The 13,833-nt window shown below is 39.3% G+C and overlaps 3 protein-coding genes across 3 annotated transcripts in view; all 3 read right to left on the bottom strand.

Annotated features, from left to right (window-relative positions):
- Nucleotides 1-3,028: 3,028 nt before the first annotated feature.
- On the bottom strand, nt 3,029-7,980 carry LOC121377212 (AAC-rich mRNA clone AAC11 protein-like). Its single transcript, XM_041505120.1, has 2 exons — nt 7,407-7,980; nt 3,029-3,249 (listed from the first exon to the last, which is right to left on the bottom strand). The coding sequence occupies exons 1-2, from the start codon at nt 7,978-7,980 to the stop codon at nt 3,029-3,031; spliced, it is 795 nt and encodes a 264-aa protein (XP_041361054.1).
- Nucleotides 7,981-8,090: 110 nt separating this feature from the next.
- Nucleotides 8,091-8,840, bottom strand: LOC121377210 (probable serine/threonine-protein kinase dyrk1). Its single transcript, XM_041505117.1, has one exon. It carries the CDS (start codon nt 8,838-8,840, stop codon nt 8,091-8,093), a length of 750 nt encoding a protein of 249 aa, XP_041361051.1.
- Nucleotides 8,841-9,019: 179 nt separating this feature from the next.
- Nucleotides 9,020-13,833, bottom strand: part of LOC121377209 (putative uncharacterized protein DDB_G0286901) — a 70,392-nt gene continuing 65,578 nt past the window's right edge. The window contains exon 3 of the mRNA XM_041505116.1: nt 9,020-10,895. Coding sequence (XP_041361050.1) covers nt 9,020-10,895 — 1,876 coding nt within the window. The remainder of the gene's footprint in view (nt 10,896-13,833) is intronic.

The following is a 13,833-nucleotide window of genomic DNA, read 5'->3' as shown; positions in this document are numbered from 1 at the left end:
GTGTTCACATAATGGACAGCAAGCAAATCGGAGGAAAGTCGTATGTGTCAGCTGCGTCTATTTTGAGGCAAATTAGTGATTCACTTACGACCATTTCAATCCTTCTGTATAAGCGATGTTATTAGGGGCAGAGCTACAATTTTTTTTGTGACAATATGTAATCAGGGATGGCGTTTTAGGTGGTATCTGATACTTACGACCTTCTAGCTCTCATGCGATGCTATACCATTATGTCCTATATACATTATTGGACCAAGCCTTGACTGGGATTAGGGCGGGGGCGTAGCACACGACCCTACTAAATAAGTCCGAGTGGGCGGACATTACACACGGCTTTAATAGGGCCAAGGCCACAACAGGTATCCACTATGGGCGATCGGTGTCCTCGTCAAGCCTAGGGGTGAGACGCTCCTGCACACTAAGGTCACTGTCCTCTTAAATAGATCAGGGTCACATCAGGACGGGGCCGGATCAGTAGGACGGGCCAGTAGGACGCTGCACACGACACAGCAGCCAGTCTAAGTAAATCACCGGTCCCTTGTCTAGGTCAAAGGCAGGTTACGGGCAAAGGGAAAATAGTTCAAGGTCACGAAAAGTAGGTCATGACCCAAGGTATATGCTGAATTTTGGCAGGATGTTTCTCAGTGACAACATATGATAACCATTATCTGTTGTTGCTATTGACCAGGAAGGAACATGAGCAGAATAATGCGTCAGTTAAAGGTTGCAGTAAAACTGTAGTTATATATGAATATTAGTCAAACGTGAACAGACCAAATACACTCTTTCTGATTAGCAGCAAAGGGTATTTTATTTGTGCTTCCCACAGGCAGGATAGCACAAACCATGGCCTTTGTGGAATCAGTTATGGATCACTGGTCGGTGCAAGTGGTTTACACCTACCCACTGAGCCTTGCGGGGCACTCACTCAGGGTTTGGAGTCGGTACTGGATTAAAAATCCCATGCCTCGACTGGGATCCGAACCCAGTACCTAGCAGCCTGTAAACCGATGGCCTAACCACGACGCCACCGAGGCCGGTCTTTAAGTAGGAAAGAGTTTTTAACCATACTACAGCATGCAAGAAAATGCAGTTTACCATAATTGCCATTACCAATTAAATTGATACGTCTTGCGTCAGAGCAACATAGAGCTAGAAAGTTAAAGTTTATTTGTGTTTAACGACACAATAAGAACATTTGATGTCAAACATTTGGCCATGTAATCTAAGAAAAAATCGCCACATTGTTCCTTTGATGTACCAGGCATGGGGCACTTGCTGAAACAGGAAAGAAACCCAAGCAGAGTTTGGGTTCACCCAAGGAATTCAATCTTTCGACTTAAGCACCTCCGGTGAACGCTCTACTGACTGAGTTATATCCTTGCCACACGGAGAGCTAGAAGTCAGTGTGGACAATTCTGCCGTATGCCATTAATGCATGTCGATAATTCCATGTATATCGCTGCAATTAATGGGTGTTGAATAGTTTGAAGGTTTTTCTATTGTGCAGAGACATTTCAGTATGTTCCACAGGCAGATCCTGGGGGTACATATGGTGATATACGTCTTTCTTACCTACTAGTATTTGTTATAGGCTGTCGGGTCGAAAACTTTTTGTTATTAACTCTTTTTAAAGAGTCGTTAATATATTTTTGTCTTGCAGCAAGGGGCCATTCATAACGTGCATTTGCTCATTTGGGGGTTGAGGTGGTTCGTGCATTACAATGGGAGGGGGTATATACGCCAAAATTAATTATTCTATTGGTCTACGATGGATGCAATCTATGTTCGTCATTGTATCCGATGAACGTTTCAGCTTGAGGTATCAATCCACACCTGAACATTCGGGGTGAAGTGGGGGTTGTGAGTAATGATCAAATATACAAACAAAAAAATGATTTTGAAAAATAAATACTTTATGGATGATCTTCAGTTAGTAGTTTGAAAGGACCTACTACACATTTTACAGTCACAAGATGTTGCACACCTCTCAGTAAACTTACTTGCGCTTTAGTCAACGTCCACATTGTACACACTAGCAGAAAAAAGGTGAGTGTACCCCTTACTTGAGCAGCGATACGGTCCTGACGGTTTTGTCGTTCAGATTCCAGGAATTCAGTATTGGGTGGTTGGGATATTGTGTATAATGTATAATTATTTTAGGAAAGTGGGGCAGGGATAGACAACACCATTCGTACAGACCTGATTTGAGTGTGAATCGTTAAACATCAAACACAAAATCACAAGAAAAAGGATGGACACAGTTTATTTTGTTAGCCTGTTGGGCTGGAATTACAAAGACTGAATCACTGAAACTGGAGACTTAGACAGACACATAAAGCAAAACAAAGATACATGTCTCGAAAAGAAGAATCAGTCGATTTAAGATATTGGTGAGAACATATAAGAACTTGTAATTGCGAAAGTTTAGCAACTAGACCGAAAACAAATTTAAAATTAAATTATATTTTAAAACAATTAATTAAACAAATAATAAAACCCCTAAACAAACCTCTAAGCCAAAACACAAACTCACCCCCCCCCCCCAAAGAAAACCCCATCATCGCACAAACAATACCAATCCCACACCCCATCCCCCAAAGAAAACCCCATCATCGCACAAAGAATACCAATCCCACCCCCCATCCCCCAAAGAAAACCCCATCATCGCACAAACAATACCAATCCCACCCCCCCCCCCATCCCACCAAAAAAACAACCCCACAAAAAGAACCTATCCTTTTCTTGTATCCAGGCCTGTAATGTCATCTAAGTCGTCATCTTTATTAATTACTATTCCCGACATGTTTCCCCATATAGGCTAATGGAAACAAGTACTCCAAGGCGGACCTAATAAATTGCAAAAACCAACACGGTTAATGCTGCCGTTGAGTGACGGGTGTAATGATCGAGGGCGTAGCAATAACAGTGGTCTAACTAGAAGAATCTCTCGTAAAAGGATAATGTAACTATAACTTGTACGAAAGTTTAGTAGCTAGACAAAAGCAGAAACTAGTGTAATGTGATTTTACGGGAGAAGTTCGCAGGCGGCAGCGCCAGTAAATCCGGAACATGGAACATATTCCCATCTATACGGTATGGCGGGTGTCACGGCGACACACGTGTTGTTGCCTCCTGTTGTATCATCACTGACCAGATCGTTGTACTCGAACGGGGAATCAGAATCAACCCGATATGTACGTCCTGAAGTTTCGTTGAACTTCGCTCCAATCAGCGCTTTCATATGTCCTGGAATCACGAATGCAAAGCAGTCGGTGAAAACAGTAAATATTGATGATGATGATGATGATGATGATGATGATGATGAGTAAACATATTCACAACCATAAAACATGTATACTTTGATAAAACAAATAAAAAATAAAATCAAAAACAAAAACAAAAAACAACAAAAACAACAAACCCAAACAAGTTCCCCTCCCAAACCAAAACAACAACAACAACAACAAAAAAAACCAACAAACCAACAACAAACCAACAAAACACAATTCATCAAATTGTAAAGCATGTCATGTCGTTAGTCGTCCACACCTGGCGAAGTTAGAAATGTTTTATTCCGTCCAAAAGCTTGCAACTTCATTTAGTGGACATGACAATAATTATTCATATGGGTTTTTTTTACACTATAATGCGATTTTAAAATTCCAATTTTCTAGGTTCGATTATGTTGTACCTGTAAAGTTTGTTTTCTTTAACAACAACTCTATACCACATTTATTTCTTTATCTTTGGATGTCAAACATTTGGTAATTTCGACATATAGTCTGAGAGAGGAAACCCGCTATATGTTTCCATTAGCAGCAAGATATCTTTTTATACGCACCATCCCACAGACATCACTGGGCTACGTCCCACCAGATCATGGTATGTGCTGAGCTGTGTGTCTTTGTGTGTGTGTGTGTATATATATATATATATATATATATATATATATATATATATATAACATCGTTTGGTGCCAACATTGGTGTAGAAGTAACCCTTTTGTGAATGATGATTACAGCAGTTGAACACATATATTAGACATATTTGTTTACTGTCTAAGTAACTCTTGTGCGTTTCATAAGATCCAAGTCATATATTCTTTAACTTTTATAGGATACACTTTTTAATTAAGTAACACATACATGCATAAATACAGACAGACAGACTGACTGACATACATACATATGCACATACATACATACATGCATACATACATACATACATACATACATACATACATACAGACTGACAGACTTACATACATATGCACATATATTCATACATGCATACATACATACATACATACATACATAAATACATACACAATTACATACATACATGCATGCATGCATGCATACATACATACATACATACATACATACATACATACATACATACATACATACATACATACATACTAGCCAGTGCCAGGTCTGCCCACTGTTCCATGCATGTAAGCGGGATCAACCGCGTAGATTGTAGGCCCCATGCATATGGTGGAGTTAAAGAAACTTCCTTTTTATGGAAGCTTCGATAGCTCAGAGCGTATCGTGTTGGCCTTGCAATTTGCGGGCGAATCGGTGCCACAGGTTCGATTCCCAGCAACGGCATGGGACCATTTTTGAGGCCAGAAAGGATTTAATTATCCCCTGCGCCAGTGCGTTAATATCTATGTAAGTAATAGTCAACCTCGACATACATACAATATATAGATATTCATACATCAATACATACTAGCCAGTGCCAGGTCTGCCCACTGTTTCATGCATGTAAGCGGGATCGACCGCGTAGATTGTAGGCCCCATGCATATGGTTGAGTTAAAGAAACTTCCTTTTTATGGAAGCTTCGATAGCTCAGAGCGTATCGTGGTTAGCCTTGCAATTTGCGGCGAATCGGTGCCACAGGTTCGAGTCCCAGCAACGGCATGGGACAATGTTTGAGGCCAGAAAGGATTTAATTATCCCCTGCGCCAGTGCGTTAATATATATGTAAGTAATAGTCAACCTCGACATACATACAATATATAGATATTCATACATCAATACATACGTACATACATGCATACGTGCATACGTGCATACATGCATACGTGCATAAGTGCATACGTACATACACACATACATGCATGCATACATGCATACATGCATACAGATTCAATGGTACAGGTATAATTATCACCTGCGCCAGTGCGTTAATATTTCTGTATGAATGAATAAATGAATAAATAAATAAATGGATGGATGAATGAATGAATGAATGAATGAATGAATGAATGAATGTTAACGACACCCCAGCACAAAAAATACATCGGCTATTGGGTGTCAAACTATGGTAAATACAAAACTAAAGTTAATATTCTGGGTACACGCATACATATACATGTGTATACATTATATAATTACCGTCATCGAATTTGTTGATGAATGCTTCTCGGTAAAGATCAGTTTTCATGTATGAGTCCAAGACAACTATTGTTGCTCCTAAATATCTGCAAAATTCTCTCGATAGGTCAAAGGATCCTTGGACTATCTTAGCAATTGCAAGGCACATTTGGAGACCGTCTTTTTTATATAGTTTAAGCCTGGGTTGTGCTGCGCATCTTTCTGAAAAAGTAAATGACAGATTGTAAACAGGGTGTGTTAAAAACATCTAGTCCGCTAACTCTAGGATCAGACTACCAACTGTCACGACGGGGTTGGCCGACTCGACGGTTGAGTTGTAGTTTCTCACGCTCCCGACGATCGACGTGTGCGCTTAGATTAACAACTAATCTTTATATACGACGCTCAGATTACCAACTAATAAATTTGTATATCGCCTCCAGTGTGCATAATAAATACATGTCTATATGCAATTTATATACAATATAATGGTGGGGAGTGATTTGCACGTACTGTGGCAACTGACAAAACACAACACAAATATAACTATGCAATCTAAAACCAGATTAAATCAAGTCATTATTTTAATTATTTGCCCGAATTAAATATTGTCCAATGTTATTGAGCTCTTTAATTTTTAGTAGTTAGTAGTTGGATTAGCTTAAAAACACTAGGCCGTATGTAATAATACGCTTTAACAATGTTTTGTCTTGAGATCATTATATTGGTGATATTGAACTATGAGATCATTATATTGGTGATATTGAACTATGAGATAATTATATTGGTGATATTGAACTATGAGATCATTGTGTTGGTGATATTGAACTATGAGATCATTATATTGGTGATATTGAACTATGAGATCATTATATTGGTGATATTGAACTATGAGATCATTGTGTTGGTGATATTGAACTATGAGATCATTATATTGGTGATATTGAACTATGAGATCATTTTATTGGTGATATTGAACTATGAGATCATTATGTTGGTGATATTGAACTATGAGATCATTATGTTGGTGATATTGAACTATGAGATCATTGTGTTGGTGATATTGAACTATGAGATCATTATATTGGTGATATTGAACTATGAGATCGTTATATTGGTGATATTAAACTATAAAATGGCTTATAACTTAAATTCGCTTTAACGTTTTTTAGATCATTATATCTGTGATATTACAGTATAAAATTCATTTTAAATTCGAGTAATAAATATTGATAACGACTTACTGTCGATATGGTTTTTATTCTGCTATATGATTCCTGCATGAATACATCCCGTAATCTTTGTTTTAATTCGGCAAAATTATCATTATCTAACTTTTCTGAATTTCATTAACCAATTATCTTCATACTGGTGCATTTCTACACAAAGAGCCGTAAAATACAATTATTAATGTTAACTAATTTAATCAAACATTTAAAAATTCTTAATGTTCTCACTATTTACATTGGAAAACACCCTAGTTCGCTATATATAAATTCAATAAACGTGCCTTTACGTACAACTAGCATCGTTTTACAGAACTGTACATGCAATGTTTCTATATATTTAGCTTTATGAAAACCTATATTGGACAGTCGTAGAAGTCGCAAGATCGGCGTGTTGGCCAAGACCATTGAGACAGTTGGAAACCTGAGTCCCAAGCATTAGCTTTACAATTATACATGTATACAAATTACTCCCGAGCCTCGCATTAGTGTCTTAATGTTACAAATAATGTAGTTTTGTCGTGTTTATGTTCTTTTTAATTCCTCTTTATGCTAGTCTCACACTATCGACTGCCAAGTGCAGACTGATCCACGGCAAATAGTTGTAGTTTAAAACCTTCAAATGATCCTAGTCCACTGCAAAAATTAGCCCAATGGAAAGCAACAGACCAGTAGCTACTGCAGTAATAAAATTGTAAAGTAAATATTTGTCAACTGAAAAACAACATACCGCCGGTACCAGTAATTGCAGAAATAATAATATGAAAAACTCATAACATTTCAGACATATACCTTCATAATTTGTCCAATTCTTTCGACAATACGCGAGAGTTTCATTGACAATTTTCAAATTTTTAGTCAAACTATTGATATTATCACTGGCGTTGTTCAAATCTTTAGTCAAACTGCTGATATTTTCACTGGCGTTGCTCAGATCTTGAGTCAAACTGCTGATATTTTCAGTCAAAGTGTCGATATTTTCATTAGCGTTGTTCAGATTTTCAGTCAAACTGGTGATATTTCCATTGGCGTTGTGCAGATCTTCAGTCAAACTGGTGAAATTTTCATTAGCGTTGTTCAGATTTTCAGTCAAACTGGTGATATTTTCATTAGCGTTGTTCAGATTTTCAGTCAAACTGGTGAAATTTTCATTGGCGTTGTTCAAATATTTAGTCAAACTGGTGATAGTATCAGTCAAAGTGTCGATATTTTCATGAGCGTTGTTCAGATTTTCAGTCAAACTGGTGATATTATCATTAGCGTTGTTCAGATCTTCAGTCAAACTGGTGATATTATCATTAGCGTTGTTCAGATTTTCAGTCAAACTGGTGATATTATCATTAGCGTTGTTAAGATTTTCAGTCATACTGGTGATATTATCATTAGCGTTGTTCAGATTTTTTGTCAAATTGGTGTTATTGTCATTAGCGTTGTTCAGATTTTCAGTCAAACTGGTGATATTGTCATTAGCGTTGTTCAGATTTTAGTCAAACTTGTGATATTATCATTAGCGTTGTTCAAATCTTCAGTCATGCTGGAAATAGTTTCAATCAAACCAGTTATATTTTCACTGGCGCTGTTCAGGTCTTTAGTCAAACTGGTGATATTTTCAGTCAAACTGGTGATATTGTCATTAGCATTGTTCAGATCTTCAGTCAAACTGGTGATACTGTCATTGGTATTGTTCAGATCTTCCATCAAAACGGTGATATTTTCAGACAAACCGGTGATATTTTCATTGGCGTTGGTCACGTCTTTATTCAAACTGGTGATACTGTCATTGGCATTGTTCAGATCTTCCATCAAAACGGTGATATTTTCAGACAAACCGGTGATATTTTCATTGGCGTTGGTCGTGTCTTTATTCAAACTGGTGATACTGTCATTGGCGATGTTCAAGTGTTCGGTCAAACTTGTGATATTTGCATTGGCGTTGTTCAGATTTTCAGTCAAACTGGTGAAATTTTCATTGGCGTTGTTCAAATATTTAGTCAAACTGGTGATAGTATCAGTCAAAGTGTCGATATTTTCATGAGCGTTGTTCAGATTTTCAGTCAAACTGGTGATATTATCATTAGCGTTGTTCAGATTTTTAGTCAAATTGGTATTATTGTCATTAGCGTTGTTCAGGTTTTCAGTCAAACTGGTGATATTATCATTAGCGTTGTTCAGATTTTCAGTCAAACTGGTGATATTATCATTAGCGTTGTTAAGATTTTCAGTCATACTGGTGATATTATCATTAGCGTTGTTCAGATTTTTAGTCAAATTGGTGTTATTGTCATTAGCGTTGTTCAGATTTTCAGTCAAACTGGTGATATTGTCATTAGCGTTGTTCAGATTTTAGTCAAACTTGTGATATTATCATTAGCGTTGTTCAAATCTTCAGTCATGCTGGAAATAGTTTAAATCAAACCAGTTATATTTTCACTGGCGCTGTTCAGGTCTTTAGTCAAACTGGTGATATTTTCAGTCAAACTGGTGATATTGTCATTAGCATTGTTCAGATCTTCAGTCAAACTGGTGATACTGTCATTGGTATTGTTCAGATCTTCCATCAAAACGGTGATATTTTCAGACAAACCGGTGATATTTTCATTGGCGTTGGTCACGTCTTTATTCAAACTGGTGATACTGTCATTGGCGATGTTCAAGTGTTCGGTCAAACTTGTGATATTTGCATTGGCGTTGTTCAGATTTTCAGTCAAACTGGTGAAATTCTCATTGGCGTTGTTCAAATATTTAGTCAAACTGGTGATAGTATCAGTCAAAGTGTCGATATTTTCATGAGCGTTGTTCAGATTTTCAGTCAAACTGGTGATATTATCATTAGCGTTGTTCAGATTTTTAGTCAAATTGGTATTATTGTCATTAGCGTTGTTCAGGTTTTCAGTCAAACTGGTGATATTATCATTAGCGTTGTTCAGATCTTCAGTCAAACTGGTGATATTATCATTAGCGTTGTTCAGATTTTCAGTCAAACTGGTGATATTATCATTAGCGTTGTTCAGATTTTCAGTCATACTGGTGATATTATCATTAGCATTGTTCAGATTTTTAGTCAAATTGGTGTTATTGTCATTAGCGTTGTTCAGATTTTCAGTCAAACTGGTGATATTGTCATTAGCGTTGTTCAGATTTTCAGTCAAACTGGTGATATTATCATTAGCGTTGTTCAGATTTTCAGTCATACTGGTGATATTATCATTAGCATTGTTCAGATTTTTAGTCAAATTGGTGTTATTGTCATTAGCGTTGTTCAGATTTTCAGTCAAACTGGTGATATTATCATTAGCGTTGTTCAAATCTTCAGTCATGCTGGAAATAGTTTCAATCAAACCAGTTATATTTTCACTGGCGCTGTTCAGGTCTTTAGTCAAACTGGTGATATTTTCAGTCAAACTGGTGATATTGTCATTAGCATTGTTCAGATCTTCAGTCAAACTGGTGATACTGTCATTGGTATTGTTCAGATCTTCCATCAAAACGGTGATATTTTCAGACAAACCGGTGATATTTTCATTGGCGTTGGTCACGTCTTTATTCAAACTGGTGATACTGTCATTGGCGATGTTCAAGTGTTCGGTCAAACTGGTGATATTTGCATTGGCGTTTTTCAGATCTTCAGTCAAACTAGTGATATTTCCGTTGCCATTGTTCAGATCTTCAGTCAAACCAGTGATATTACCATTGGCGTTGTTCAGATCTTCATTCAAACTTATGATATTTTCATAGGCGTTGTTCAAATCTTTAGTCAAACTAGTGATATTTTCATTGGCGTTGTTCAAATCATTAGTCAAACTGGTGATATTTTCATCGGTGTTGTTCAAATCTTTAGTCAATCCGGTGATATTTTCACTGACGTTCTTCAAATCTTTAGTCAATCCGGTGATATTTTCGTTGGCGCTGGTCAGGTCTTTAGTCAAACCGGTGATATGTTCAATCAAACTGGCGATATTTTCATTAGCGTTGCTCAGATATTCAGTCAAACTTATGATATTGTCATGGACGTTTCTCAAATCTTCAGTCAAACCAGTGATATTTTCATTGGCGCTGTTCAGATCTTCAGTCAAACCAGTGATATTGTCAGTCAAACTGGCGATATTTTCATAACCGTTGCTTAGATTGTCAGTCAAACTGTTAACATATTTAGTGAATGTGGTAATATTTTCACTGGCATTGTTTAAATCTTTAGTCAATCCGGTGATATTTTCAATGGCGCTGGTCAGGTCTTTGGTCAATCCGGTGAAGTTTATTACTTTTCCCACACAAGCCTCAAGCCTAAAATAAAACACAAAGCCAGTGTGAACATATTTTTGGAGTCACCAGCAGAAGACCGTACATATACTCTTCAAAAGAAGAAACGCAAAACCACATTGTCGTAACATTTGGAGAATTGATTTAATTATTGAATGGTGAGTCCGATAATTACCAAATGTTGCAGGATTGTTCACAATTCACTCTAGTCCATTGTGAGTAAGTGATAGGACACACCACCAAGGTCAAGGTCATCTGGAGTCAATACCGGGTGTGGCCTCCGCGTGTGTTGACAACTGCCTGGCACCGCCTGCCCATTGAAACAACCAGAGTACGGATGACGTCCCGGGGGATGGTGGCCCACTCGGCCTGCAAGGCTGCTGCCAGCTCGGGCAGGGTCTGGGGCTGTGGTTGTCGCTGTCGGAGGCGTCGGTCCAACTCGTCCCATAGATGTTCAATTGGGTTCAAATCCGGTGATGTCGATGGCCAAGGAAGGACCTTAATGTTGTTGTTCTGTAGGAAAGCCGTTGTGAGACGTGCTGTGTGAGGCCTGGCGTTGTCATGTTGGAACACTGCGTTGGCGTTGGCCATAACTGGAACGATGTGTGGCCGGAGGATCTGGTCAATGTAGCCCTGTGCATTCAGGTTGCCCTGCACGTGGATCAGGTCAGTTCTGCCAGTGTGTGAGATGGCTGCCCACACCATGACACTACCCCCGCCGAATCTGTCCACTTCCTGCACGCAGTTTGCCGCATAACGTTCACCACGACGCCTATACACGCGACATCTTCCATCATGACGTCGGAGCAGAAATCGGGACTCGTCACTGAACCACACCTGTCTGCATCGCAGTTGAGGCCATTGTCGATGAATCTGGCACCACTGCAGTCGGAGTCGACGGTGTTGTGGTGTTAAGATGACACCTCGAACTGGACGTCTGGCACGAATTCCTACCTCACGTAGGCGGTTCCGTACGGTCTGGTCGGATATCCTGCGCAAACCTGGTATTGCTGCGGCTGTGGAGGTGGCAGTAGTCAATCGTTCCCGAAGGTGGCGTACCCGGATGTAGCGGTCCTGCCCGGGGGTAGTGACCCGTGGTCGACCGGATCTAGGGAGGTCACGTGTTGATCCATGTTGCTGGTAACGGTCCCACAGTCTGGAGATGGTGCTTGGGGACACATGGAATGCCCTGGCAACGGCCGTTCTGGATTCGCCTGCGTCTAGTCGGCCGATGGCATTGTTTCTCTGCGGTTCACTGAGACGTGGCATGTCCTGGATTGTCAACTGTCGGCCAGATACAGAGGCCAGGCAAGCGAACACCCTGCACTTTTATACTGTCGGTGTTCATGTTGCACGTGCAGACAACGCACGTGCAGTGGTGACATGGTTTGCACGTGGCTGCGTTTTTGCGAATATTCACATTTTGGAACTTTATTGTACAGTAGCTGCGTTTTATCGAATGTAACCGTGGGAATGTGTTTGGGACATGCAGTGACCTTATATTCACAAAGCATGAACCGGTAGGAAACATAAAATCGGAGTTATAACCCATTTGTACCCTTTTGCGTTTCTTTTTTTGAAGAGTATATAATATTACCTGAGATCTACGGGATGCAGCAGATGACGATGTTTGGGCAATCGTGGTTAGTACACAAAGCGGATGTTGAGAAGTTTTAACCTTACCTGGATATATGCAGGTTGGTGTGGATTATGACTATTATCATACCCATTATGTATGCATCGTAGATATGTTTCACTTTACCTATATACACAGGTTGCAGTGCAGTAAGTTCATTTCCATGCCGCGTGTATAGTGTGTGTCTTTAACCTTACCTGAATATATACATTTTCGATCACTTTCAGTGTTAATCTTACCTACAACGACAAGCTCATTATAACGATGTTTGATAATCATTTTAACCACTTTAATGTTGATCTTACCCACATTGACACGGTAATATAACGAAGTTTGGTTGAATATTTTGGAAGCATCTGAATAGTATTCTTACCCACAACGACAAGCTGAAAGCTTATAGGTTTCCCGTCTGCCTCGTATATCTGAAATTGATGATATATAATAGTACATATAGAATATATATATATATATATCTTCGATATAGCCTACATCGGCTACACGTCCATATATAACGAAACGACATAAACTACTTTACTGTTCTTAGTATTGCTTTAACTTTCTATTTTATTCAAGGTTCAGGAATAATTTTTAAAACTCATAGCATTAACTACTATTTTATTACAAGTTTAACACTGAAAGTAGAAAGACGTAAACGCAAACGTTTTAAACTACGTCTAATAGTAGTGTACGTTAAACCAATGATTTTTATTTCCCCCGTTATGAGTGCCTGGTTGGGTTATATATATACTCTTCAAAAGAAGAAACGCAAAACCACATTGTCGTAACATTTGGAGAATTGATTTAATTATTGAATGGTGAGTCCGATAATTACCAAATGTTGCAGGATTGTTCACAATTCACTCTAGTCCATTGTGAGTAAGTGATAGGACACACCACCAAGGTCAAGGTCATCTGGAGTCAATACCGGGTGTGGCCTCCGCGTGTGTTGACAACTGCCTGGCACCGCCTGCCCATTGAAACAACCAGAGTACGGATGACGTCCCGGGGGATGGTGGCCCACTCGGCCTGCAAGGCTGCTGCCAGCTCGGGCAGGGTCTGGGGCTGTGGTTGTCGCTGTCGGAGGCGTCGGTCCAACTCGTCCCATAGATGTTCAATTGGGTTCAAATCCGGTGATGTCGATGGCCAAGGAAGGACCTTAATGTTGTTGTTCTGTAGGAAAGCCGTTGTGAGACGTGCTGTGTGAGGCCTGGCGTTGTCATGTTGGAACACTGCGTTGGCGTTGGCCATAACTGGAACGATGTGTGGCCGGAGGATCTGGTCAATGTAGCCCTGTGCATTCAGGTTGCCCTGCACGTGGATCAGGTC

This window comes from Gigantopelta aegis, chromosome 7 (assembly GCF_016097555.1).
Source record: "Gigantopelta aegis isolate Gae_Host chromosome 7, Gae_host_genome, whole genome shotgun sequence".
Classification (NCBI taxonomy): Eukaryota; Metazoa; Mollusca; class Gastropoda; order Neomphalida; family Peltospiridae; genus Gigantopelta; species Gigantopelta aegis.
Note: the sequence above shows the minus strand (reverse complement) of the source record. Positions and strands in the feature narration are given on the sequence as shown.